This window comes from Delphinapterus leucas, chromosome 1 (genome assembly GCF_059928025.1).
Source record: "Delphinapterus leucas isolate spDelLeu-1000000601 "Yukka" chromosome 1, BTC_Dleu_Yukka2, whole genome shotgun sequence".
Classification (NCBI taxonomy): Eukaryota; Metazoa; Chordata; class Mammalia; order Artiodactyla; family Monodontidae; genus Delphinapterus; species Delphinapterus leucas.
Genome location: NC_143129.1, coordinates 161,934,418 through 161,962,377, shown reverse-complemented (window position 1 = coordinate 161,962,377; position 27,960 = coordinate 161,934,418). Strand labels below are relative to the sequence as shown.

Genomic DNA, 27,960 nt, shown 5'->3' with positions numbered 1-27,960 from the left:
CCAAAAGTTATCAACCCAGGAAGCTGCTAGGATAAAATGTCAAATATTTAATGGAGGACACCCAGGTATCCCATAAGTTGATGTTGTAAACACTGAAGAATTAAGTTAGTGGCCAACCCAGGAAGTAATACTAGGAAAGAGATGTCCAGAGCCATGCAGTGGAAAGAACTGGAATCTCTGTCCTCAACCTTAATGCATTGATTATGAAGGAAGGGGGGATAATCCACGTGAGCATCGATTCCAACCTTCAATGCCAGAAACTTCTCAACGAAGTCTCAACACAGGTGCCGGTGCCCTTGTGGTGTTAGCTTTCCAAGTATCTGAAGATGCTTTGCTTCGATCCTGAAGCGCTATCATATGTTTTGAGGCGCTTAGGTGAAGGGGATGTCATTAAAGACGGACCTCTTCTCCTTACCTAGAGAGCAGAGAAAGAGCCAACTCAAGACCTTCATACAAGTACTTAGCTTCACTTAGCCCTTAAGCAGCTCATAGTTAAATCACGGATCATTAGAAAAAAAGAAATAGAAAATTTCCAGGCAAGTTTCAAAGCTGATTACTTACTGCAGGTAGCAATCCCCTTGTACCTTATTGGGAGTGCAAGATTAACACTGCAGCATTTAAGCCTTTAAGCCAGAAATATATATATTTTTTCAATTCAATTCAATTCATTCATTCATTCATTCATTCACTCTGCTGTGGAGATTCACCAAATCAGTTCTCAAATTCCCTACCCGAGGCTTAGATGATTCCTTTGCTGCCTCAGCCTTGACAGGAGAAAGTGTGTGGAAGACAAAGTTTCTTGAATTTCGGGGAGCACTAGGGTTGAGGTCAGACAGGGCAGCCAGTTTCTGAAGCACAGCTTTGGGCTGGTTTAGCAGTGAGCCCATCTTCAGCTGAGGAAAGAAGAGTCATCAAATTCCTGGTATCAAATTCCAAGTGCCAAGGGAAGAATGAGAAGTCAGCGCCTCCCTGCCTCCACCAGGTATTGAGGGGACACAGTCCTACCCTGCTCAAGTAGAAAAGAAATGGTAGGCTCCTTTGACATCTACTTCCATTTCTTGCAGCCACCTCCCTCCCCTAATGAAAGAGCATTCCCTTAACTTGACCTGGGCCTTTATAACACTGAAGATCATGACATCAGGCTAACAAGGTCCCCAACTAACCTGGTTGTCACTTCCTGGTTTGGTGGCTTCAAAAGGATTTCTGAATAAAGACTCTGATTCTTGAATAACCACAGTGCGACTGACTGAAAAGAAAAGACAGAGAGGCTTGTTCTGGACAAAGCTGCATAGAATTACTTTTAAATCTAAACAAGCTAACAAGCCTTTAACTAAACCAATAAACTAAAGCCATAGGAACTCTGATTATTTTATAATCATGACTTGAAAGTACACTTAAGTGGCTTAAGAGAAGACAGACAACTCAGCTGAACTTATTGTCGAATTAACAGTAATAATAAGAAAATACAAGAGTGGTAAGAGTGTTAAGGAGTGTTTAAGAGCTTCAGCTCTGGGGTTAGGCATATCTGGGTTCAAATTCCAGCTCTAACACTTAAGTATATAATCCTGGGCAACTGAATAAAGAAGCCAGAATTCAATCCTCTGAGCTGCCTTAGAACATAAAGCAAAACCAGCTACATATACTCACAATCACAATGTCGACTGCCCAATAGTCTAAGATGGAAAGAATACTGTCTCTCCCCATCTGAGGGGCCTCTTTAAGATAACATTAGACGCCGGCCCATGAGTAAGCTGCACCAGCCCCCGAAGGCTGGAGTCACCTCTAAGGCTCCAGCACTAACAATCCCGGGGGCCAGACCCTGAGGAGGACTAAGAGCTCACCATTCTTCTGCAGAGCTTTGGCTGTAACTTTCTTGGCCAGCATCATAAACTGACTATCTTCCCCAATCTCCTCTTCTTCTTCAGCTGCAATTTTCCCCTGCTGTGCCTGAAAATAAAAATCAGACAGCATTAACAGAAGCCCACAGCTCCTCCAAATAATTAGTACAGCCTGGAAGCTAGAGTACTTGGGACAGCATTTGTTTTCCTTTTTGCAACTCTTTGTTGCTTTAGACAAAAAAAAAAAAGGATTTTGGACAAAAACATGACTAGAACTGCCCATGGTAACCTTCTCAAAGCACAAAAGAAAATTCAAGGATTAAAAGGGACAGCAGGGTTTCCCTGGTGGCGCAGTGGTTGAGAGTCCACCTGCCAATGCAGGGGACACGGGTTTGTACCCCGGTCCGGGAGGATCCCACATGCCGCGGAGCGGCTGGCCCTGTGAGCCATGGCCGCTGAGCCTGCGCGTCCGGAGCCTGTGCTCCGCAGCGGGAGAGGCCACAATGGTGAGAGGCCTGCGTACCACAAAAAAAAAAAAAAAAAAAAGGGGGACAGCAATATATTGCCCAAGATTTTGACGACTATCATGACAAGCTGGGTGACGGAGTGACCTCATAAGTAGGGTCGGAATAGGAGAATTTCTTGCAGGCTTCCTACCTGGTCCCGAAGCCACTGCTCTCGTTCAATTCGCTCCTTCCTCCATCTGGCTTCCGTCTCATCAAGCTGTTCTTCAGTCTGATCATCATCAGAGTCTCTGTGGAACAAGTCCATCTGGGAAGCATCATCTAAAGCAAAGAGTTAAGGCTATTAGCATTCTGCACTCCCCACTAGAGAGGGTGTCTCAACAGACACAACGAACCCTTTTCATTTACAATACACCGACACAAGCTTTTCCTATCCATTAACAGAAAATAAAGGTCAAGGCAAGGTCCTCCACAGCTGCCTGCTATAGTTTTGATTTCCTCTTGCTGTCTTAAACTGGACAAACATGTACCTTTGTACAATTTGCTTCTAAAGGCAACAATCAAAATACCTATGTTCTTCCATCGGAATTTCCTCATTCGTCCAGGACCATCACTGTGCAGGTCCCCATCAGCAAGGTACCTTTCTTGGTACAAACGTAACTGTCGTTTATCATCATCCAACATTGTTTTCCTACAACAGGAGAAATACGGTGTTCAAAACCAGGACCACTCTGGCTGGTTATAGGGCCTGCCTTAAGACACACCCCATTCATTATTCAGAAGGGCTTGCTGGGATACTGACATGTGTATTTTCTTGATTTGACTCTGCAGTTCCTCATCAGAAGGAAGTAATTCATCAATTACATCCTCTTCATATTCATCAAGCTCTTCCCCATCATACTCATCTTCACTTCCCACGTCACTCCCTGACACCTCTGCCTCATCCTCCAGGTATTTCTTCAATCTCCTGGAAAATTGAAAATTAGAAAATACAACAATGAATATACACACAGCAATGAGAAAAGCAGAACACAGAGCCATCTCTAATAACAATAAGATTAAATTGATAATAATAATACATTTTGATAATACTTAAAAGTCTATTATTTAATATATACTGTGTGCCAATAACTGTGCTTTGGAGCATTACTGCGTTATCTCAAGGAGGAGTATTTTTATTCCTTTCAATTTTCAGTTGAAGGAACTGAGACTCAGAGAGTAAACAACTTACCAATGGTCACATAGCTAGCTGGGAGGCAGCAGAGCCTGGATTCAACCTAGGTTGGTGACTCTAAAGCCAGAACTCTCAATCTCCTCTATATATTTGAGACATACCTGCTAGAAGGTTCAAACTATTTTGTCTTGTATTTAAGCTTACCAGCTTCAGGAGACAGACTAGAGATAGTATAGTATGGAAAGGTAATAGACTGTAGTCTTCTTACAGCCCGCCAAATCTTGACCCTCAAGTTAGAGGTATGACTGAAGCTCAGAGTTAGCAATAATCAAAACCACTACAAGTTAGTTTTTCTGACTTCAGCTCACATCGAGAACAAATCTGCTGTCATCTGAGTTCAAAGTGCTGTCACCTATGGTCATGAGTGGCAGAAGCTTGATGGCTTTCTGAAGGCTGATTTTTTTTTTTAAATAAATTTATTTATTTATTTTTGGCTGTGTTGGGTCTTCGTTTCTGTGCGAGGGCTTTCTCCAGTTGCGGCGAGCGGGGGCCGCTCTTCATCGCGGTGCGCGGGCCTCTCACTGTTGCGGCCTCTCGCTGTGGAGCACGGCTCCAGGCAGGCAGGCTCAGTAGTTGTGGCTCACGGGCCCAGTTGCTCCGCGGCATGTGGGATCTCCTCCCAGACCAGGGCTCGAACCGGTGTCCCCTGCATCGGCAGGCAGACTCTCAACCACTGCACCACCAGGGAAGCCCCGAAGGCTGATTTTTTATGAAAGACTTCCATTATTATTTTAAAGCTGAGTTCCTCTAACTCCTAGGGTTCCTGAAGAATTCCTTCAGGGGCCAATAGCCACTAAGCTTCTCAATCTTCCCATCTACCCTCTTTGAGCAGTTCAATTTTTAGCTGCCATTCTTTATAAGATTTCATTTGAACAAAGGACTCTATAGTTAAATAAGGTTTAAGAACCATTGCCTTAGAAAAAAAATCTATAGATGGCCCAAAGCTGTATGAATAGTTAATTTGACAGGTGACAAATTAGAAGCCCAAACTGATCTCAACAGAATGGAATGATGGGCTAAAAACAACAAAATAAATCTAATAAGGATCAATATGATGTCCTATATTTGAATTCCAAAAGTCATCCACAAATAATAAAATGTGGAATACCTATTTAAATGGTTTTTATAAAACCTTCAATATCAAGGAAAAAGGCTTACAGATATGGTAAGTAGGAAAAAAAAGCAAGATGCAAAATTGTACATACAAAAAAAATTGTACAGATCTCAACCACATAAAAATATATGCCTGAAAAAAAGTTATGAGGTAATAATAACCACCACCACCACTTTCAAAAATATCCTGGACAGTGGACACGGATGACTCTTTTTTTTTTGGCTGCGTTGGGTCTTTGTTGCTGCACGCGGGCTTTCTCTAGTTGCGGTGAGCAGGGGCTACTCTTTGTTGTGGTGCGCAGGCTTCTCTTTTCAGTGGCTTCTCTTGTTGCAGAGCACGGGCTCTGGGCATGCGGGCTTCAGTAGTTGCAGCACTCGGGCTCAGTAGTTGTGGCTCTTGGGCTCTAGAGTACAGGCTCAGTAGTTGTGGCGCACGGGCTTAGTTGCTCCGTGGCATGTGGGATTGTCCCAGACCAGGGATCGAACCTGTGTCCCCTGCATTGGCAGGTGGATTCTTAACCACTGCACCACCAGGGAAGTTCCTGGATGACTTTTTATTTATGTCTTTCTGTATTCTTTGAAATATTCCAAAATATATGGCTTACTTTCATGATCAAAACGACAACAAAATATTAAAAAAATAAAGGGGGGTCATTTGCCTGAGACTAGGATGAGGAAAACCTGGAATGACAGTAATTCACAGGAAAAAAGACATGGGGAATTTTAGTCATCTACTAGATCCTCAGGATCCACAGTGACTCAGCTCTTATGCTCTTTGGCTACTTTATAAAGTAGTATGCAACCAGAACAAGGGATGTGGTTGTACCACTATATAGAGCAGTAGTCAGACCACACCTGAAGATAAAGAGAGTTTCTATACACGTGAAGAGTCTGGAAGCAATGTCACGTGAGAAACAGCTGAAGAACTAGGGATGTTTAGTATAGGAATCACTTGAGGAGGACGTGACCATCTTTGAATACTCAAGAGGTATCACGTAAATGGCTTTTATTTAATCTGTGTTAACCACAAAAAGCAAAAATAGAACCAGCAAATGTAGCAAGCTACAATTCAACTGTCAGGAGAACTTTCTTGCAACTGAAGGAAGGGACGTAACACCTACATTTGCCTTTTCAACTTCTCGGATTGCTGCAGGGGGTCTTCCTCATCATTATCTTCATGGTCTTCTAGTGCCGGGTCTTCATTGTCAGAGTCACTGTGTTCATCCTGCAAAATCATATAGTATCACATGCAAAGTTACACAGAATAAAATGTGTCCTCAACTAAGACAGGAATTTATAAACTTCTGCCCAAACATTTGATTCTAGGAAATTGCTTCTGATAACATGCCAAACAGAATTCTCAAGAACTCAAACTACAAAACAAGCAAACACAGCAGCAATACATGGAGTTCGGTTACGATTACTCTGTCCCCTTTGAACTCACCTCATCACTATCAAACTCATTACCGTTTGGGACAAGCTGAAAGTCTCCAAATTCCTCCTCTTCACCTTCTTCTTCCCTAAAATGCAAATCAACAAATCAATAAACGAGCTGAAAGCAAACTACAAGCAGTCAGCCAACTTAGGAAATGAAAATATTTTATAGCACCAACAGTCTCTTCAAGAAACAGGAAACGAGATATCTTGCCTTTAAAAAAATTTTTTAAATTGTGATAAAATACACACAACATAGTTTACTATCTTAACCATTTTAAGTGTACAGTTCATTAGTGCTAAGTACATTCACATTGTTATGCAACTAACCTCCAGAACTCTTCATCTTACAAAACTAAAACTCTATACCCTTTCAACAGCAACTCCCCATTCTTCCCTCCCCACAATCCCTAGCAACCACCCTTCTACTTTGTGTCTACGAATTTGACTAAGTACCTCATGTGAGTGGAATCATACAGTATTTGTCTTTTTGTGACTAGCTTACTTCACTTAGCATAATCTCCTCACAGTTCATCCATGCTGTAGCATGTATCAGAATTTCCTTCCTTTTTAAATGCTGAATATTATTCCACTGTGCATGTATCCACTTGGGATGCTTCCACCTTTTGACTATTACAAATAATGCTATGAACATGGGTGTACAAATATCTATTACAGATGCTGTTCTCGCTTCTTTTGTGTATATAGCCAAAAGTGGAATAACTGCTGGGTGTGAGGTAGTATCTTATTATGGTTTTGATTTGCATTTTCTTTTCTTTTCTTTTTAAAATAAATTTATTTATTTTATTTATTTTTATTTTTGGCTGTGTTGGGTCTTCGCTGCTGCACACGGGCTTTCTATAGTTGCGACGAGCAGGGGCTACTCTTCGTTGTAGTGTGCGGGCTTCTCATTGCGGTGGCTTCTCATTGCAGAGCACGGGCTCTAGGCGCGTGGGCTTCAGTAGTTAGAGTACGCAGGCTCAGTAGTTGTGGCTCACAGGCTCTAGAGCACAGGCTCAGTAGTTGTGGCGCATGGGCTTAGTTGCTCCACAGTATGAGGGATCTTCCCAGACCAGGGCTTGAACCCATGTCCCCTGCATTGGCAGGTGGATTCTCAACCACTGCGCCACCAGGGAAGCCTCTGCATTTTCTTAATTATTAGTGACATTGAGAACTTTCATGTGCTTTTTCTTGCCTTTTTTAACCCTGCTCCCCACCAACTAAATGAAAGCATTATAATTTCCTTACTATGCAAATATGAGACTCAAACAGACTGCAAGACTCTCAGACAGGATATGAAGCCCCTAAGATGACCATTTATTCCTGAGCCCAGAGAACCTACCCCAGTATTTTGTCAGAACACCAGACTTGCCAAGTTCCCTCCAATCACTGAGACTCACCTGTCTGTTGGGAAAGAGCCTGAGCAAAGAGCAAGTGCTTCTTCCATTGGATCACCCAGACTGTTCTCCTTCTCCTGCTTATTTAACTCTGATGGAGCCAGAGTAGAGACATCTATATCACAATGAAGAAAAAGATTTGTCACCAAGAAATGACAGCTTTATCCTCTCTCCCCAGCCATCTGAAGACATGCCGGCTCAACACAGTTCTAAGGTAGGCTTGCCAAAAAGAGCTCCCCATTCATTCATTCATTCAACAAATCCTTATTTAGTGCTTACTATGTGCCAGGCGCCAGGAAGACAGCAGCAAACAAAACAAAGATCGCAGCTCCCAAACAGCTTACGTTCTAGCAGAGGTGTGAGGGGGGAGAAAGGGGTGTGCAGGTGGAAGTAATAAGTTAGCATTTATATGGAATATTCTATGCAGCAGACACTGCTCTAAGGTTTGCACACATATTAGCCATAAATGACAAGTCATATGGCCAAAGGTAAAGCAGTTTGAAGTTGATACTTCACCACTCTAAGAAAGTAAGAGCTCTGAATGTCAGGAGCTAAGCAGTGCATGCAACCTATGCTCAAGAATCCACCACAGCTCTGTTTTCTGTGAACTTCTCACCTGACAGTAAGGGGCTTCTTTTCAAGGACACTGACTTAAGATATTTGGCTGTGGTGAGCCTGATGCTCTGTTGGATAATTACCCTGAGAAGTAAATTTTCCTGAACACAGATCCAGAAGTTCCTCCATGTTCTCTTTCTTGTCGCTCTTCCTGGACAGAGGTTTTTCAGCCTGAGATGTGAACTTTCCCGTACACAAATCCAACAGCTCATCCATGTTGGCATCCATGGCGTTCTCATCCATACTGGCCAACGGCAATCGAGGCTTCAAAGCTTGGTACTGATTCCTGTGGTTTCTAACATTTAAGAACCTACAAGCCCAATGAAGAGCGTAAGAAATTCTCCAGGAAAAAAACAAAGTGGTGGGTGAAAAGCCCGAACTCATCTCCAATACCAAAGTTAGAAGCTGAATCCTGAACCAGAAGACAAGAGTGTCACACTTTAGCCTGTGACAATCTAAAGAGGGAGGGGGGAGTTTATGAAAGAATAAAGCCTATTCGAAAGGTAAAGGGCATGGGACTTCCCTAGTGGTGCAGTGGTTAAGAACCTGCCTGCCAATGCAGGGGACACAGGTTCATGCCCTGGTCCAGAAAGATCCCACGTGCTGCAGAGCAACTAAGCCACAACTACTGAGCCTGCGCTCTAGAGCCCACAAGCCACAACTACTGAGCCCACAAGCCACAACTACTGAGGCCACGTGGCACAACTACTGAAGCCCGCACACCTAGAGCTCATGCTCCACAACAAGAGAAGCCACCACAACGAAGAGTAGCCCCCACTTGCCACAACTAGAGAAAGCCCATGCACAGCAACAAAGACCCAATGCAGCCAAAATTAAAAAGATAAATAAATAAATTAAATTTAAAAAAAAAGCAATTCTAAAAAAAAAGGTGAAGGGTAAAGAATAATTTTTGGCTTCAAATGGTGCTAGAGTAGGGCTTGGTGTTATGGCCATGTAATGTGCCACAAAAGTGTCAATTCTCAATCCTACCCAACAATCCTAACATAGTAGGATGGATGCAGAGAAATCTGATGACCTTATAAGAGCTATGCATGTCATACAATGCAGAAATTGAAGGATCAGAATGCCAGCAAGGCTATTTACTTTTTCTTTTTTTTTTTTTAAATAAATGTATTTATTTATTTATCTATTTTTGGCTGCGTTGGGTCTTCATTGCTGTGCGCAGGCTTTCTCTCGTTGCGGCGAGCAGGGGCTACTCTTCATTGTGGTGCGTGGGCTTCTCATTGTGGTGGCTTCTCTTGTTGCAGAGCACGGGCTCTAGGCGCCCGGGCTTCAGTAGTTGTGGCTCGCGGGATCTAGAGCGCAGGCTCAGTAGTTGTGGCGCATGGGCTTAGTTGCTCCATGGCATGTGGGATCTTCCCAGACCAGGGCTCGAGCCCGTGTCCCCTGTATTGGCAGGCGGATTCTTAACCACTGCGCCACCAGGGAAGCCCAATTCTATTTACTTTTAATTTTCTAGACAGACTTTGTTCAAACGTGTGGAATGTAATACTAATGGTCTGTACACCTCTCTTTCTCAGAAGAGAAAGCACAGATGGAGCGACAGAAGCTCACTTTATTTTTAAACAAAATTAAGCAGTACCCAGCACCATCCACCCACAGAAACATAAAACTACCTACCCATCTGCATCCAACAGTTGGCTCTGAGTGTCATCTTCTAAACAGAACTGGAAGTCTCCTGCTCCTAGGAAAAGTGTCTTAGGCTCTGGGGAGGCGTTATACAGATCCTGGGAATCCTCTATGGGAAGTGAAGGCTCAGACAGCTTTCCTGAACTCTGGCACCAAAACAAAACCAAACAAAAACAAAACATTTTACAAATGTCATTCACTGTCATGACAACAACAGAAGTTGCTATTTGTAAAATTTAATCTACTCTCAGGCAATTGCAGTTGAGGAGGACAATGCATAGCCAAGAGGAGCATAAAGAAAAATATTTTCAAGAAAGTAAGAACCTTGGATGAGGCTTGTTTTTAATACACAAAGCGGGGGGACTTCCCTGGTGGTGCAGTGGTTAAGAATCCGCCTGCCAATGCAGGGGACACGGGTTCGAGCCCTGGTCTGGGCAGATCCCACAGGCCGCGGAGCAACTAAGCCCGTGAGCCACAACTACTGAAGCTCGCGCACCTAGAGCCCATGCTCCGCAACAAGAGAAGCTACAGCAACGAGAAGCCCGCGCAACGCAACAAAGAGTAGCCCCCGTTCCCCGAAACTAGAGAAAGCCCGTGTGCAGCAACAAAGACCCAACGCAGCCAAAAATAAATAAATAAAATAAATTTATATATATATAAAAATACACAAAGGGGTGGATTTTTTAAACTAAACATACACAATGTGGTGGGAGTTGTTGGCTTGGACACACTTTATTTAGCAATGTGGGAAGCAAAAGCGGAAGGAGATTAGAAAACTACTGCCATCTTACCTTAGAAGCTGAGCTGACCAAACTGGCTCGAAATAGTCCAGGAGAAGGAGATCTGAATCCTCCTGCTGTAGGAAAAAGACTGGTCCCACGGCCTGTTTGTCTGTTGCAAGGCTGATAGGATGGAATTGTGGAGCCTATCAGCTCAAAGCTGCTATTGTGGCTGCTCTCCTTTGTCAGTAATGAGCACGAATCATCTTCATCTAAAGAAAAATAACTTTTAAGTGCATGATTCCAGAAATAAGTTAGATTTGTTTAGGAAAAAGAGTTGAGAATGAAACTGTCAGGTAAGACCCATTGGCAAACCTCTCAAGTTACATGTTCCAAAACGTTACATTAAAGGTCAATTACAGGGGCGCAGTGGTTAATAATCCGCCTGCCAATGCAGGGGACACGGGTTCGAGCCCTGGTCCGGGAAGATCCCACATGCCGTGGAGCAACTAAGCCTGTCTGCCACAACTACTGAGCCTGTGCTCTAGAGCCCACGAGCCACAACTACTGAGCCTGCATGCCACAACTACGGAAGCCCGCGTGTCTAGAGCCTGTGCTCCGCAAGAGAAGCCACCATAATGAGAGGCCCGTGCACCGTAATGATGAGTAGCCCCCGTTCCCCGCAACTAGAGAAAGCCTGCGCACAGCAATGAAGACCCAACGCAGCCAAAAATAAAGAAAGAAAATAAATTTTTTTTAAAAAAAGGTCAATTATGGTACTAAGATAACATTATATAATCAGGGTTTATCACTGTGAGCTAAGTGACACCTGAAAGTTCCTGTCTTTCTGCCTAATGCCTATGATTACTCTTTCCATTATCCAATCACTTACACATCTTCCTTTGATCTACATGTGATAGAAATGTTTCATGTTTCGTTCAATCAACACATACTCACTAAGGACCTATTACATGCTCGTGGAAACTGCAGGTAAGTTTTCAAAAACTGGACCAAGAAAAATATTCTAATTCATAAATTCCTGTCATTGCCACAGGTAAGACTGGGAAAAGTGCACTAGGGTTCCAAAAAATGGAACCTTAAGGAATTGTAGTCCTTAAGTGTCAAAGCTGGAGGATCAGAGAAAAGTCACGTTCTGCGAAAGAGTCACTACTTACCTAGTTTGCTAGGTCTTTTGCCTGAGTTTTCATCTATTTCTGATTTTTCTTCACTAGCAGAGTAACTACAAAATAAGAAGGTAAATTGTTTGAGTATCTGTTTCTGCTTCTTACTAAAGGGGCAAATACCAGGGAATCTTATCTTTCCTTAGAGAGAATTACTTACCCCATCTTGGAAGAGTTGTCCTTAAATAGAAGGAAGGTAGAATCTGACAAGAGAGGCTTGGGGACAGAGAGAAGGCCAACTGACTTGCCAATTTCACCATTGCCATCATTGTTTTCTTTATCCATTTCTTTCTCATCTTTGGTTTCTATTTCTTCACTACCGAGGAGGAATTCTGCAATCTTTACCAATCACACAACCCCAAAACAGAATAATACAAGTCAAAAAATTTAAAAGCAAACACACTGTCAGCCTGAAATATGGCTGCTTAGTTACAAGTCACATCTTAAATCTGAAAAGGTAAACCTGAAGGAAGCTCGGTCTAACCATTATCGTTAACACAATTTACGCTGACACTTCTAAAGCTCTTTTATACTTACGTTACTTCACCCTTACCCTCCCAAAACTGCCACAAGATCATGAAAGAACCGGATTATCATTTTATTGAGTCAATGAGAGGTTACATGATTAGCCTGAGACTGCAGGACAACTACTGACGTCCAACCAACCACAAACTATGACATCCTGCCCAGTTCAGCCACGGCTTTCCTCTTCCTTTACCCAGGGTTAAACATTAACCAGTTCTTTTAAATGACTCCAGTGTTCAAACAAGGATGATCTTTTTTCTAATACCAAAAGTCCTATTATCATGTGTCTTCTCTAGGTGGAAAACAATACTATAGAAAAAGGGCAAGAGGCCCTTCTACAAATACCTTCCTCAACAAAGAATAAAATTAACTCAGGAAGGTCTCGGGCTGTCTGAGAATTTATTCCAGAACTCAACCTGGCCAAGGTTAAAAGTGCTTTTTATTCTGAATAGAGAAACCTAAATGAACAACAAAGATAAAATTTCTATTAATACAAAACCATTTCGATATTAGCATGATAGTGCAATATGTAAACCAACAGGTAGAAGCCAAGGCTATGGCTCTGTGAACTGCAGGTGTTCCCTGGTGCTGAAAGGACTGAAAGCACTAATATTTAAGTACATGGGAGCTACATTTATCTCTGCCCCTGAAATCTCTTATACAATTGAACATGCTCATTATATTCTTACTCAAATCTGATTTTCTCTCTTCCTTATTCATCATGATCTAGTAACAAAATCACATAATTGCCAGAAACCTCCTGATTGCCTTCTTCCTCCTCTTCCTCCTCTTTTGCCTCTTCTTCCTCCAAAGCTTCCTCTCCCTCCTCTTCTCCATCTTCCTCGGACTGATCCGTCATTTCTTCCTCCTCCTCCTCCTCTTCTTCAAATCCATCTTCATTATCTAACTTAAGTAATGCTTGGCGCTTTTGGCGCTCCTCAGACCTTCGGAGTTTCATTGCTTCTTGCAGCTTAGCTTTCAGCACCTGAAGCTTTTCCCCTGAACAGAAATATGAAGAGATGCTTCAGACGTAATGACCAACTACACACTACAACAACACAAGTGTCCACTTTAGGCAACTCCAGAGGTGTTCTAGACACATCCCCAAAGGAAAATCAGAGACCTTAGGAGTCTAGGCTTTTGTTATCTTAACAAATGGAGAATATCATGAATTGAGTGTAGGAGATAACTTCCATAATTATGCTCTACACCCTGGGATAATATATTACAGAGATTATAAAATTATTATTTAAAAGGGTAAAAAAAAAAAAAGATGGGTGGGGGGGGAGTGGGCCTTCAAAAGTCTGTGGTTCAGAAGCCATGAAGGAAAATATTGATAAATTTATCCACATTAAAGAAAAAGAGAAACAACTCAAGAGTAAAATGGGCAAACGATATGAACTGGTAGTTCACAGAAAAATGAACATATATTGTAAATAAAATTAAAAATAATGCTTAAGGGCTTCCCTGGTGGCACAGTGGTTAAGAATCCACCTGCCAATGCAGAGGACACAGGTTCGAGCCCTGGTCCAGGAAGATCCCACATGCCGTGGAGCAACTAAGCCCATGAGCCACAGCTACTGAGCCTGCGGGCCACGACTACTGAAGCCCGCGCACCTAGAGCCCGTGCTCCGCAACAAGAGAAGCCACCGCAATGAGAAGCCCATGCACCGCAATGAAGAGTAGCCCCCGCTCGCCGCAACTAGAGAAAGACCGAGCACAGCAACAAAGACCCAATGCAGCCAAAAATAAAATTAAAAATTATTTTTAAAAATAATGCTCAACATCACTTCTCACTAGAAATACAAATCAAAATAATGAGATACCATTTTTTATATATTTGGCAAAAATTTGAAGGCTTGATAATATCTGTTATTAACTGGAAGAAACAGGAACTCTTTTTTTTTTTTTTTTAACAGGAACTTTTATACACCGTGATTCAGAGTGTAAATCGGTGCAACTATTCTGAAGGACAATGGGATGATACATATATATATATATATATATATATTTTTTTTTTTTTTTGACTCACTGATTCCACTGCAAGGAATTTTGCATCAAAATTTACTAACATATATCTGATACTAGGACGCAATATTGTATGAAATACCAAAACTGAAACAAACACAATGTCCATTAATAGGAGTATGGTTAAACAAATCATGTTATACTTGCACAATGGAATATCACACAGCTGTTAAAAAAAAAAAAAAAAAAAGCCCCCAAAGCAATATGTGTATCTTGATATGTGAACTCTTGAGTTAGGCGGTCTGGATTAGGCTGCTAGTTCTACTGCTTACTAGTTATATAAATTTGAGCAAGTTGTTTAAATGCTTTGTATATCAGTTTCTTCACATATAAAATAAGGACACTAATGTTATTTGCTATAAAGCACCTAGAGCAGTGCCTGGCAGAGAGTATAAGTGTTCAATGTCTCTCTCTCTCTCACTCTCACCCTCACACACACACGCACACACACAATGGCATATGCATATATGAATTTTCCCAGAACACACAAGAAATTGTTAAGTTGCCTTTGGGAAGACTAATTTTTCATTTTATACCTTTTCCTCAGTGTTTTAATGTTTTTCTATGTGATATATTACTCGTATTTTCAAAGTGGGAGTGGAAACAACAGACCTGTCCCTAATACAGATTACAAAGCAGAATGCACAGTATGATTGCATTACTGTTTTATTTTTTAAGCAGACATGTACTGTCTGTTTAAAAAATACATGCAAAAAGTTTAAAAGGATATAAAACATGATTACAGAAGATGTCTCTGATAGAGAACTGTAGAAGTTTTTTGTTTATTCCATGTATTTTCTACAATGGATATATTGTTTTAAACAATAAGACAAAGGCTAGTTTAAGAAATAATTCCTCTTACCCACCCCACACAACTAGGTAATGCTACACACATGAATCATGCTAGAGGTACTGCTGTCCCATCTCTAAAGTCTCCAAGGAAAAAGATTCTATAACGTCTCACTATAGGGTCTTCAGTAGCCATAAAGACCTGCCAGAGTACAAACAGCCAGGCACCCACCCCTGCCCCCAGCCAAAAAAATAAACAAAGAAACCCCCATGAACGCAAATACCTGGTTTTGTGTGGCTTGCTCCATCCAGCTTCTCAGCTGCCAAAGTCACAGGTACCGTATCTGCCTTGAGCTCTTCCTTTCCATCAGGGCCCACATCTTTCACTATGATGTTCACATTCACCTTCTGAGCAGCCCTGGGTTTGGCTGCTGGATTAGCATGCTTCCAGAAACGCTGCTTCAAGGCTTCCAGTTCTAAACCAAACGCCAACCAGTATGTCAGTTTGCCTTTAAGATTTCAGTTAAGAATTACAAGCTGTGTTTTAAGTTCAACAAACTTGTAGGGAAAAAAACACACACAGAGAAATACCAAAATCTCCTTTGCTACCAACACCTGTGTCCAATTCATTTAACTTAACCCAAACTAATGGACTGCTGCAACTTCCTCAATATACTTCAAAACTCATTTTAGGGTAGAAATTTACAATGAAGTTTCTAAATATGTGCAATTCCTCAGGGAGATCAGCTCGGTGCTTTGTGACCACCTAGAGGGGTGGGATAGGGAGGGTGGGAGGCAGACACAAGAGGGAGGAGATATGGGGATATATGTATATGTATAGCTGATTCACTTTGTTATAAAGCAGAAACTAATCATTTTGTTATAAAGCAGAAACTAACACACCATTGTAGAGCAAGTACACTCCAATAAAGATGTTAAAAAAATAAGTATGTGCACTTCTTTTTAAAAAAGTATTAAGCTGGTAGAAAAAATACCATACTCCTCAATTATTCAAGGGCTTAATTTCTCATGGGTTTCAGTCTCCTTTTACAAAATTCCCTTCTTTGAACATTTCACTGCTTATTAGCAATCTCACTAAATACGAGTAAGGTCAATTTAAAAAATGGAAAAAGAAAATAACAATCAATGCAATGAGTGATGTAAGTCAGCGGCAGGACTGGAAAAGTTTCTTCGTCAAAATTTTAAAGATATCAGTACAATCAGAAAGGAAATCCCAGTTAGAAGTGGTCCCTGTACCACATGGCCTACTTGTATATAAACGGGAATATGAATACACACACACACACACACACACACACACACACACACGTAGTATGAGTTCAGTGGTCTAATAGCAACAGGGCCTTTCCCTCCTTCCCCACTGCTATTGCTCAGAACTTTCTTTCCTTTCTCCCTCAGCTAGCTGTTACCTCTCTCACTCTGTTTAACAAGTCAGTCATACCATAGTGGGATCTGGTGTAAAAGAGCTGACAGAAAGGAAAGGAGAGGAAGAAAAGCTCCTTTGGGGTTGAGGGATGCTGGCTATTTTCACATGCCATGCGTTCTCTTCCATGATAAAATGTCCAAGATACTCCAAGTTTGGCTCTTTTTCTAAAATGCGCTCAAATCGTACTTTAGTAGTGTTGTGCTTAGCATGTAGATGTGGGTTTTCCCTCCCTAGAGCGTCTTAGTAGAAAAAGAGAAGAACTGGAAAGAAACCTTTTTATTCTGAGTCCCTAATATTATTTATTAATAGAAAAAATCCAATCCCAAAGGATGGCATGTTTACATTGCAAACCAAAGAGCAGGGAGAGAAGCTGTAAGTCTGCATCCCATTTAATATTATTTTAGTAAGTTGGAAGCAACAGGTAGTGGCAGTGGAAAGGGAACAGAAATAGGCAGCTCATCACTGGTGCCAAGAGAATAAAAGAAGTGGAAGGGGAGGAAATTACTCAGGACCTTAAATAAGAGTGAGGCAGGAGTTGCCTTCATTCTTCTGGAGAAAGCCAGGTCCCTCAAAACTCTTCATCTGCCAACCCACTGGAGCACCCCTTTTCCTTGCCCTTTACTACGTGACTCAACCACCACCCTCCTCACTATAGAACCCCTGTTCAAGCTCCTCTCCCTCCACCGTCTTTTCCCAACACCTTTCATCTCCTAAGTGAAAAGTCTCTGCTCCAGCTCATGTCTCCACCTAAAAGCCCTGCATGATCTGGCCTCTAGTCACCAACCTCCTTGCAATCTTCACTTCAGCTAACCAGAGCTTTCTCTTGTCTTTGTGTCTTTTGTAGCTCTGTCCCCTCCACCAAGAAAGCCCTCCCTCACCTCTCTGCCTTGATATCTCCTACTCAGCTTTCAGGACTCAGCTCAGGTATGAACTCCTTTCAGAAGCTTCCCTGACTCCCTGTGAGGAACTCTTCCTCTAGGCTCAAAGTATGCACAGCACTTAACATCCAACTTTTCTGCCTGTTACTCCTACTAGGCTTTAATTTCCTCGTGAGAAGGGACTACATCTTACTTGCATACACAGCACCCAACACCATGCTAAATAAAAGTTTATTGCATGAATGAATAAATGTTGATCCTAACTTCATATATTATGAAACAGGCTGATCTGGAAACCCAATATTCATGTCAAATACTATTTCTGAAGGAAAACATATTCTGAGTTAAAAATAAGTGCCTACTATGAGCCAGGCATTGTGCTAGTTCCCTGTAAAAGCCAAGTGTAATGTTGGAAAAATTACCCAACCTCTCCAAACCTCAGGCTCTTCATTTGCAAAATAATATCTGGGGCTATGAAAATTAAGAAAGATAACTAATAAAAAGATCTATCAGTGTCTAATATAGTAGGTATGCAAAAAAAAAGGTTTCTTCCCTTTTCTGTTTCCCAGTCTGAGACTGTTTAGAAAACTTCTAGTCCCATACAACAAAACTTTCTCTCCCTGTTCTAGGCAACAGCTTATTTCCACGCTTCTTTGCTAATAGAGCTATGCTAGTTGTTACAAAACCCTTCCACCCCCGCAACTGCTCTGGTCAAACTGACTTACACGTCCTCCCAATATGCACCACACAGAGCTCTTTCTGTCCCTTCTAAGAACGTCCTTCTCTCCACTTCCACAAAGTCCACCCATTCAATCAACGAAGACTGTGGCTGACCTAGCACCTGCCAACCATATGTTAGTTAATGAAGGAGAGTCTTGATGTAAATAATTTCACTGATAATAGAAAAAGCAGCCACCATTTGAGTGTTTCTTTATGCTATCCACTTGTATGCATTATTTCAACAGATCTTCACTAAAGCCCTGTGAACCAGATAGCGTTGTTTCATTTTTTAAAAAAGATGCCTTGGGGCTTCCCTGGTGGCGCAGTGGTTGGGAGTCCGCCTGCCAATGCAGGCGACACGGGTTCGTGCCCTGGTCCGGGAAGATCCCACATGCTGTGGAGCGGCTGGGCCTGTGGGCCATGGCCGCTGAGCCTGTGCGTCCGGAGCCTGTGCTCCGCGGTACGGGGGGCCACAACAGTGAAAGGCCCGCGTACCGCAAAAAAAAAAAAAAAAAAAAAAAAAGATGCCTTGGAGAGGTCAAATAGCAGACTCAAGTTTAAACAGTGAATAGTGTAATCCAGATTCAGATCCCAACCTTGTTATAGAGCCTCAGCTCTTAATTATCATATCACATTGCAGAGGAGGCAACACCTAATTTTACCAACAAGTCAGGAAGTCTACCCAATGTGGGTAATACTTGATTTCTCTCTTGAAGGATCATTCATTCATTCTTTCATTCATTCAGTAAACATGGCTGCCTACAATGTGTCATCCACTGTGGAAGCACGGGGGACAGAGTAAGGAACAAGCCAGAAGATCCCTACTCAAAGTATAAAGGGGAAGGTAGTGAACAAGTAATTATATCCACTTATTCTTTAATCACCTATTGTAAGAAACTTATCCCTCCTCTTTACTCCTATGATTCTTTACTCTAAATGTTTCTTTCAGCAAAGAATACTCTTCCCTTTTCTCCATGTTATTTAACTTTTTCCAATTATCAGGGACACATGTTCATGATAGAAGATGTCACTTCCTTGTATTGCTGTTATTTGCCTACTGCTTATCTCCCCGGGTAGAGCGTAAGTACCTTAAGTGTAGGATAAACGTCAGATTTCTCAAGTATGCCTTACAGCCACTTGCATGTAGTGGATAGTTTAATACTTGTTGAATGAATGAAAAGAAAGAAAAGAAATTCAGTTTTGCAGACAATTTGCTGAACCAAGATATTTCTAACTGTGAAACACTGAAAAATGCTTTTATCAAAGTCATACCATAAAACAACAGCAATGTACCCTGCTTTGTACATTGACTGTCAACAGGTTTCCATTTAAACAAGGTTTAGAACATTCTAATACCCTGCCAAATGTATCTAAATGATTTCTATCTGGTATCTGGTACATCTGTAGAATAAGACCATGTGTGATTATTTGTTTCTCCTGTATTCCCTGTCCTCCACAGTGGCAAATACTAGAAAGCTGCCAGAACAAGTCACTCTAGAGAAGCTCCTCACAATACAAAGGATTACCTCTGTTGGTTTCAGGTTCTTCAAGTATCACAAAAGAATCTTTGTCAGCACCCAGCCGAGGCTGAATGAAAACATCTACTCCCAGTTGCTTCAGTCTATCCACAGTGAACCTCCTCACTCTTTCAGGTGGCACCACTGCTGCTGATTTAGTTTGCTGGCTGGGCTCTTCCACCTTCTCATCTGCTTCTTCTGTTTTTTTCAGGCCTTCTTCTTCCTCCAGGGCACAAGGTTCAGGTGCCACAAGCCCTCCAGCCTGATACTCCTCACTGTCCTTATTCCCAAGGAAGCTGCATTCCTGTCGTGCCACCGAGATGTCCCCAGGTGAAGGTCTAGCATCACTCTGCTCCTGTTTCTCGGGAATTTCTAGCTCTTCACTTCCTGTCAAATTCTTACTGCAAGACTCATCTGATCCAGTAGTGATCTGGGGTTCCTTTGAAACTGCAGGGAGTGCATTAATTTCCATTTCATATCCTGCACCTGTTGTCTGCTCAGAATCTTTGCTATGGTGGTCACTATTTATCTCAGTTGTATTTTCAGTGTCTGTGATTTCTTTGTGATGGCTTGCCTGATACTTAGATGACCTAGAGAACGGAAAATAACCTGGAGTTGAAAATTATCCTAAACGTGAAACATTCTTATCCCTTAGCACGTAATGAATCGTTTAAATCAATTTTAAGGAAGTGAGGAATCTGAACTCTTTACACCAGGTGTTTGCCTCAGAACTGAATATTTATGAAAATTATAATCACAAGGAAAGAAGCTTCTTACTTCAGTAGTGCCATGGCATTTCCCTGGCAAGTGGGCCGGGGTTTACGTTTGAAGAATTCATGAACAGTTTTATTCTCAGGCATATGATATGGAAGATTAAGTGCAGCCTCTAGAAAATGGAACAAAACAAGCAAATACATATACTGTACATTCTGAAATGTCACTTTACAATCAGTTAACTAAACAGCCAAAGCCATCCCCAGAAATAGAAAACAAACCTGCCTTTAATAAAAGCAGGCTCCAACTACAAAAAAATTCCCTGAAGACCAGTGGCTTTTAAAATTAGCTGTGAAATCAAATTGATCCAGTAAGTTTTTTAAAAATAGAGATTCTTGGACCCCATTTCAAGCCTACTGAATCAGAATTTCTGTGGGGCCTAAGAATTTATAAATTTGAAAGGTTTGTAAAAGGGATCCTGATGCAGCTAGGCCATAGACAACCCTTTAAAAAACTCCCTCATTACCACCACTACAGTTCCGGAAATTTTCTCAGTTTATACTAATGTTCCAGGGGCTTCAGAACAATGGCCATTCATCAAGATCAATTCTAAACTTGATTATTATAATCTCATTCATATTAAGATTGTTAAAAAAAAAAGGAAAGTCCCCAACATCCAAGTTGAGCTTACAAAGAAATAATGTGATTTGCCTCAGTGTTTACCATACAGGTTTCTTTACCTCGAATAAGGCGCTGAGTCTCACTATGCAATTTTTTTAATGCTTCCTTACTTAACTTGGCTGCCTTTCTTTCCTTAAAGAAAACAAAAAGTGAGATTACACTAATGCTATTATCCAGAAAGATTGATAGATATTCATCCCATAAAAGTCTGCTCTCTCCAAGAAAAGAGGATGGAGAGGGAACAGTAAGCATTAATAAGATCAAAACAATATAAACTTCAGGAGCTCATTTATTTGCAAGTCTCATAGAGTTAATTCAGTCCAATTCATATTTGTGTCCCTACTATGCACAAAGCAATATCCTAGGAATCAGGGTAATACGATAGACACAATAAAACTCCCGAAAAACCCACAATCGCCTGGGAAAAGAGCTCAACATGACAACTATATAGGGCTCTATGTCACCTTCCTCGTGGTGCCTTTTGATAACTCAGTTTCTTCTTCAAATGAATAGACCTCACTCTCCAAAGATGGTTCCTTTCTCTAAAAGAGAAGATTGCAAATGGATTAACAGGGAAAAAAATTAAACTGACACAAGAGGATGTTGCTTACGCAAAGACTGCTTTTGCACTCCAACATCACATCACGCTACATTAATGCTAAATCAATAATTATCAAATATAAAATGTTAGACACACAGCATCCTCTAATGCCTAGAAAACACATTAGTTGTCTCCAATGGAGCTTGGGCCCTCATTTCTTACACCTCTCTATTACATCTTTCCCTAAGGAGGGACAATGACTTCCAGGAAGCTAATCTCAGGAAGAATGATTATGCTTCCAAACACTCAGGACCACGATGCTTTTTTTTTTGCAGTACACGGGCCTCTCACTGTAGTGGCCTCTCCCGTTGCGGAGCACAGGCTCCGGATGCGCAGGCTCAGCGGCCATGGCTCACAGGCCCAGCCGCTGCGCGGCATGTGGGATCTTCCCAGACCGGGGCACGAACCCCTGTCCCCTGCATCGGCAGGCGGACTCTCAACCACTGCGCCACCAGGGAAGCCCAGACAACGATGCTTCGACTGATGCTTCTCTTTGATACCCTTCCTGAAACCCTATAGGTTCACTTCCTAGAGGCCACCAGATTATAAAATTTACATCTCTGACCCCTTTTTTACCTGTTTCTTACAAAACATAAAGTATCTTACTTTCCTCAACATTCTTATTAGGGCAATGAAAATACTAGTTCCCAAACAACGTAGCACGTCTATCATTTGTACTGCATAATTCCAAAATTAACAGCTGAAAAACTGAAATCAATTGACACGTGCTTTTCTTCAGTTAAAAAAAAAAATTAAGGTTCCAACAGTAAATCAGAAAACAAAGCAAAGGTTAGAAGCAGTGGGTTAGCTCTAATTGCAGTCTTTACTTGCCTTGTGCTTTTTTACTTTGTTTTTCACAGCTTCCCTTATTGATTCTAATGACTCTTCATCTTCTAATGGAGAGTTATTTTCCTCCTCCAACCCAGTTTCAAAAAGGTCTTTATCCACAAGTAGACAGCCACTGTCATTAAATAGCTGTTTCACATCATCTTCCTGGGTAACACAAAGAAAAAGCAAGATCCAATCATTTTCAAATCCAATGTTTTACAACACCATATAGCAATTTGCATCAGGACAGAAAAAGCTCATGCTTCATCAACAGACAAGTATATGGCATCCTAGAACATTATCACTGGTTCCTAATCCACAGTCATCCTTTGAAGTCCATGCTGTGATTTTACACAATTGTCCAAAATTAACTTAATAAATAGTACATTTGTTTCTGAAAAGTCAATTAAATACTTCATTAAGCAACTAGCTTATAAAATTTGAGGATGGTTTTTCCAGTTAGCAAACAAGACTTTTGACTGATGGAGGCATGAAAAATCCTATGAAAGTTAATTTTCATCAGATCAGAAACAGCAAAGAATAACTCCACGTGCTCACAAAGAAAATCAGAAACCCATTTATTTGGAAGGTGTCCTCTCATATCCAAAATGGAGAATGAGACCAACGGATTTGAAATCACATACCTCACTGCAAGACAATCAACTCGAAGGTATATCCTGAGTGCAGAAACAACCTCAAGAACTAAAAGCAACTGTTTTTCCTAAAAGCAACTTTTTCTAAAACATTAACCTGCCTTGGAAACAGCAAATTATTCTTTTAAATGTACCTCATTTTTTGTTTCCTTCTTTTTCAGCTGCTTAATTTTCTCCATCTTTCTCTCCTCTTTCTTGAGTCTTCGCTTTGATTTTACTTTTGCTTTTCCTCCAATTCCTTCTTTATCATGTATGGGTTTTTTGGAAATCTTTCTGTCAACTGTAAAATCCGCAGAGTTTTCAGGTTGGAGACTCAGCTCTAAGCAAGGTGTCACTTGGGTTTCAAGATTTTCCTGACACAAAGACTCCTCGATGTCACTCTCATCACTGTTCACCAGAGTTCTGTAAATCCTTCTGACTTTTCCATTTTTTCCAGCATGTAAGTTCTCCTTATCTTCCTCCTCTATATCGTCATAGGTAGTTTTCTCTGGAGAGGCATTTGTGCCCTCTTGTTCAGAATCACTCTCTTGTAGCACCTTCCTGCTTTTCAATTTCTTACTCACAAATATCTCTTCATCTGAATCTGGAGAAAACACAATTTTTTTTAGAGTCTACCATCATTGGCCTTCTTCCTAGTCCCTGTACTCCTCAAAAACATATCCAATTAGCCAAGTGATATATCACCTTGTGAAATTATGTAACTAACACTAAGAACTGATTGTAGCAAAGCAAATCTAAAAATATATTTTGAAAACCATTTTCCCTGGAAAAATATCTCTTACTAAGAAATGTAATTATTTACAATGTGTAAAGCTGTTCTGATCCTTCTGGCAGGTGTTAAAAGTCCTTTTATTATAGGATGAATGCATTCAACCAGGCAATATGGTATCTTCTAGACACATTATACATTCGATAATATAATAGAAATGGTTATTTTCAAAAGGGTACAAGCACTATTATTTTGCTTTTATAATAAACAGAACAAACAAGGTTAAGCATTAATAATTTAATACATCAGAGAATAATGAAATTAATCCAGTCCCCTTACAACCCAAGCTGCCACATTCTATTCCTAAAAATAAAAGTACTGACTGTTACAAACCTTGTTCACTCAAGAGCCCAACTATTTCACAGCTGCCCTGTCCACTGTCTGAAGGACTATCTGCTTCTTCTTGTGAAATGAGTTTTGAATCATTGATTTCTAGGTGAACCTAGAAAATGAGAATATAATTTGTATTAACCAGCAGGTGACAGAAAGCTCTAAGTACATAAAGATACACAAATTATCATGGGATCATCAGGCTGAAATAAGGAAAAACCAATACAGAGGTTTAACAAAAGGATGACATTAAGAATTACTGGACATGGGCTTCCCTGGTGGCGCAGTGGAGAGTCTGCCTGCCAATGCAGGGGACATGGGTTTGTGCCCCGGTCCGGGAAGATCCCACATGCCGCGGAGCGGCTGGGCCGGTGAGCCATGGCCGCTGAGCCTGCGCGTCTGGAGCCTGTGCTCCGCAACGGGAGAGGCCACAACAGTGAGAGGCCCGCGTACCGCAAAAAAAAAAAAGAATTACTGGACAGGACTTCCCTGGTGGCGCAGTGGTTAAGAATCTGCCTGCCAATGCAGTGGACACGGGTTCAATCCCTGGTCCAGGAAGATCCCACATGCCACAGAGCAACTAAGCCCGTGAGCCACAACTACTGAGCCTGCACTCTAGAGCCCGAGAGCCACAACTACTTAGCCCATGTGCCACAACTACTGAAGCCGCACACCTAGAGCTCGTGCTCCACAAAAAGGGAAGACCCCACAATGAGAAGCCCACGCACTGCAACGCTCGCAGCAACTAGAGAAAGCCTGCGCTCAGCAACGAAGACCCAATGTGGCCAAAAATAAATAAATAAAATAATTTATAAAAGAAAAAAAAAAGAATTACTGGACAAGAAAACAAACTAAAATTCATTGTTCACCTTTGAAGGCTATTATAGGACCAGCTCTTTATTTTGAGTTATGGTAAATAAATTTAAAGAATCAAGCACTTATTGCGTTTTACTGTGTGAAGTGTTTCTCAGTGTATCCAAATGACATGATAAATAACATCACAGAGAGGCAATCCAGGTGTGGGAAACTCTATAGGACAAAGTCTGTGGTTTCTTTAACAGTAAATTGCAAGAAAAAAGAGAGGGAGGGGGACTTATAAAGAGAGTAAAGATATTTACACACACACATATCACCGACTGCAGTATGCAGGGGCCATGTTCGGATCCTAATTCAAACAAACTGAAAGTATATGTATGAGTCAAAGAAATCTAAACACTGATTAGCTATTTAATATCAAGCAATAATTCTAAATTTTTTAGGTATGGTAATAATATAGTAGTTATCTTTTTTGGAAAGCCCTTACCTTTTAGAGATGCATGATGAAATATCTGTGGATGAAATATGTGTGGAATTTGCTGCCAATAATTCAGTAAGGGGGGAAGTGGGTGGGGGTATAAATGAAACAAGACTGGCATGATTTGATAATTGCTGAAGTTAGGTGATGGGTTCATTATAACAGCTTTTCGATGTTTATGTCTGAAATTCAGCCCCCCCCCAAAAAATTTTTTTTAAGTCACAAGTGAAAAATCTAAGGAGACGGGGGTATGTTGGGTGACTTGACTAGTTAGTGACCAAGCTTGGTTCATAGAACTCTGAATCAACTTATTAATAAGGGGGAAAATACATCTGTAATGTAATAGGTCACAAGGCCTCACCCTAATGGCTTCTCAAACAACTATTAAATTGATTTGAATGTTTAGTACAATTATTAAAATTATAACCAAAAATAACACAAACAGAGGAATATCACTGAGAATCATGATGTATATGCTGATGACCCTCCCAACAATGGAAAGCAGTAAGACTATTAGTGGACACGCAAACTGAGTTCAGGTAACCACATAGCTCAATACATGGTGATACTCTTTTTTTTTTTTAATATAGATTTATTTATTTATTTTTGGCTGCATTGGGTCTTCGTTGCTGCCCGCGGTCTTTCTCTAGTTGCAGCGAGCAGGGGCTGCTCTTTGTTGCGGTGCGCGGGCTTCTCACTGCAGCGGTCTCTCCCGTTGCAGAGCACAGGCTCCAGGCGCACGGGCTTCAACAGTTGTGGTGCATGGGCTCAGTAGTTGTGGCTCGTGGTGTCTAGAGCGCAGGCTAAGTAGTTGTGGCACACGGGCTTAGTTGCTCCGCGGCATGTGGGATCCTCCCGGACCAGGGCTCGAACCCGTATCCCCTGCATTGGCAGGCAGATTCCCAACCACTGCGCCACCAGGGAAGCCCCATGGTGATACGCTTAATCACTGTATTCTAGGCAATCTGCAGCAGAACCAGCGACAGTCAGGGCCAGAAACAGGGTGAGGCTAGAAGGTCTCAAAACACTCAGTAATCAAGATATTTTAGTGCAATATTAAAATAAAAAATCAAACGGACAAATTATGACTCATGAGGTCAACTGCTTGCTTTTGTAAATAAAGTTTATTTTGAACCAGGGCCAGGATGAGTGTGAGGTGAGTGAGACAGAGTAGTGCAAACACAGGGTCGGATCTTGTCTTCGTTTCAAAGTTTGATATTTTGTTCAAAATCAAATAATGGAATTTTTTGCATTAATTTTTATTTTTAAAAATAGTGCATTAAAGTATTATCTTGAACCACAAGGTCCTACTGTATAGCACAGGGAACTCTATTCAATATCCTGTGATAAACACAACGGAAAAGAATAAGAAAAAGAATGTACATATATGTATAACTGAGTCACTTTGCTGTACAGCAGTAATTAACACATTATAATTCAACTATACTTCAGTAAAAATTAATTTTAAAAATTATCTTAAAGCGCCCCGTTAAATTTTGCTCCCAAGACCAGTGTCTCACTCCAGTCTCAGCCCCAGAAAAGAACACAGATCTGGAAACAGATGTCGTTTCTACGCCAATTCCGACAGCGACCAGCCAGTCACCTCCCGGAAGGCTCCGAGACTGGTACCTTCACCTCTCGGGACCCTGTGTGATGACCTCAGAGGCCTCTTCCAGACCCAATTTCGAAGTCTCTAAGACTCCTGCCGTCCATTTACAGTTAATGCTGCCCCTCACCCTAGCGGCCCGGTTCGGCCTGGTCCTTCCTCCTTTTTGGGGCGCAGTTGGAGGAAGAGCTCCCGCCGCAGGAAACGCGCCAAAGGGGCGGGCTGAGCAGAGGCTGGCGGCGGGCTGCGCGCGCCGCAAAGACCAGGAGCAACCTCCCCGAGGGGACCGAGGCGCGGGGACCCCAGCGCCGGGATCGACCGCGGGATCCCGAGCGCTCGGGGCCTGTGGTTTTATCTCCGCGGAGCCGCGAAGCCGAGCCGCCGCAGTGCACGCCGGGAGCTGTAGTCCTCCCAGCCTCCACGACCCACTCGGCCGGCTCGACCCCTGCCCCACCACACCCCTTCGCGCCGGGCCTCCGCAGCTTCAGATAGAGGCAAGTGCATAAACTCACCTCGGAAACCACTTCTCCCGTCATGACTCCGGCCTCCGCAGCGCGCCGCTCAGGAAGAAGCAGGTCTCCGCTTCCCGCAACCGGGACGCAGCTGCTCCCGCAGTCTCCTGCCAGGCAGCACCGTTCGAGCTTTCGCGCCCAGCCGGAGTGGATGCTCCGCCCTCAATGATTTGCACCAATCCAGAGGAGGCTTTCTACATGAGGCCGCGCCCCCATCCTGTCCTACCAATCGAAGCTCCTTCGGCCGGCCCGTTGAATATAATCTGGGTTAGGTTGGCGGGTCGCGGCTCCTCTTGTCAACTGAGGCAGGGGGAGGCTGGAGGTGTCCTGGCTGCCTGGCGACCAGACCCTCTGGCCTTGCAAGACTTTAACGTGCGAGCGGTGACCTTTGACCTTTACCGTAGCGCGGCAGCTCCCATCAAG

The 27,960-nt window shown here is 42.1% G+C and overlaps 1 protein-coding gene across 2 annotated transcripts; it reads right to left on the bottom strand.

Moving 5' to 3' along the window:
- Positions 1–29: 29 nt before the first annotated feature.
- Positions 30–27,720, bottom strand: CLSPN (claspin). Of its 2 annotated transcripts, XM_022575216.2 has the most exons (25): positions 27,538–27,716; positions 24,129–24,237; positions 23,161–23,609; positions 22,377–22,538; positions 21,409–21,486; positions 21,004–21,076; positions 20,327–20,435; positions 19,559–20,139; positions 15,272–15,463; positions 12,928–13,169; positions 11,806–11,984; positions 11,640–11,704; positions 10,537–10,736; positions 9,737–9,891; positions 8,179–8,405; positions 7,484–7,595; positions 6,094–6,169; positions 5,771–5,874; positions 3,105–3,269; positions 2,872–2,993; positions 2,496–2,623; positions 1,842–1,947; positions 1,164–1,246; positions 732–893; positions 30–415 (listed from the first exon to the last, which is right to left on the bottom strand). In XM_022575216.2, exons 1-25 carry the CDS (start codon positions 27,559–27,561, stop codon positions 305–307), a joined length of 4,014 nt encoding a protein of 1,337 aa, XP_022430924.2. In that variant the 5' UTR covers positions 27,562–27,716; the 3' UTR covers positions 30–304. The 2 variants fall into 2 exon arrangements, 1 of the variants encoding a protein (XP_022430924.2); XR_016387830.1 differs by lacking the exon at positions 1,164–1,246 and having other exon boundaries at positions 302–415; positions 27,538–27,720.
- Between the last annotated feature and the right edge of the window lie 240 nt (positions 27,721–27,960).

Bases quoted from the DNA above. Each gene is read 5' to 3' on its own strand.
- CLSPN (XM_022575216.2), bottom strand. From the start codon at position 27,561: ATGACGGGAGAAGTGGTTTCCGAG. The intron at 23,610-24,128 runs GTTTGTAACAGT...TGTTTTCTCCAG, and splicing joins TGGGCTCTTGAGTGAACAAG to ATTCAGATGAAGAGATATTT. The intron at 13,170-15,271 runs GTATTTGCGTTC...ATTTCTGTTCAG, and splicing joins AGCAAGCCACACAAAACCAG to GGGAAAAGCTTCAGGTGCTG.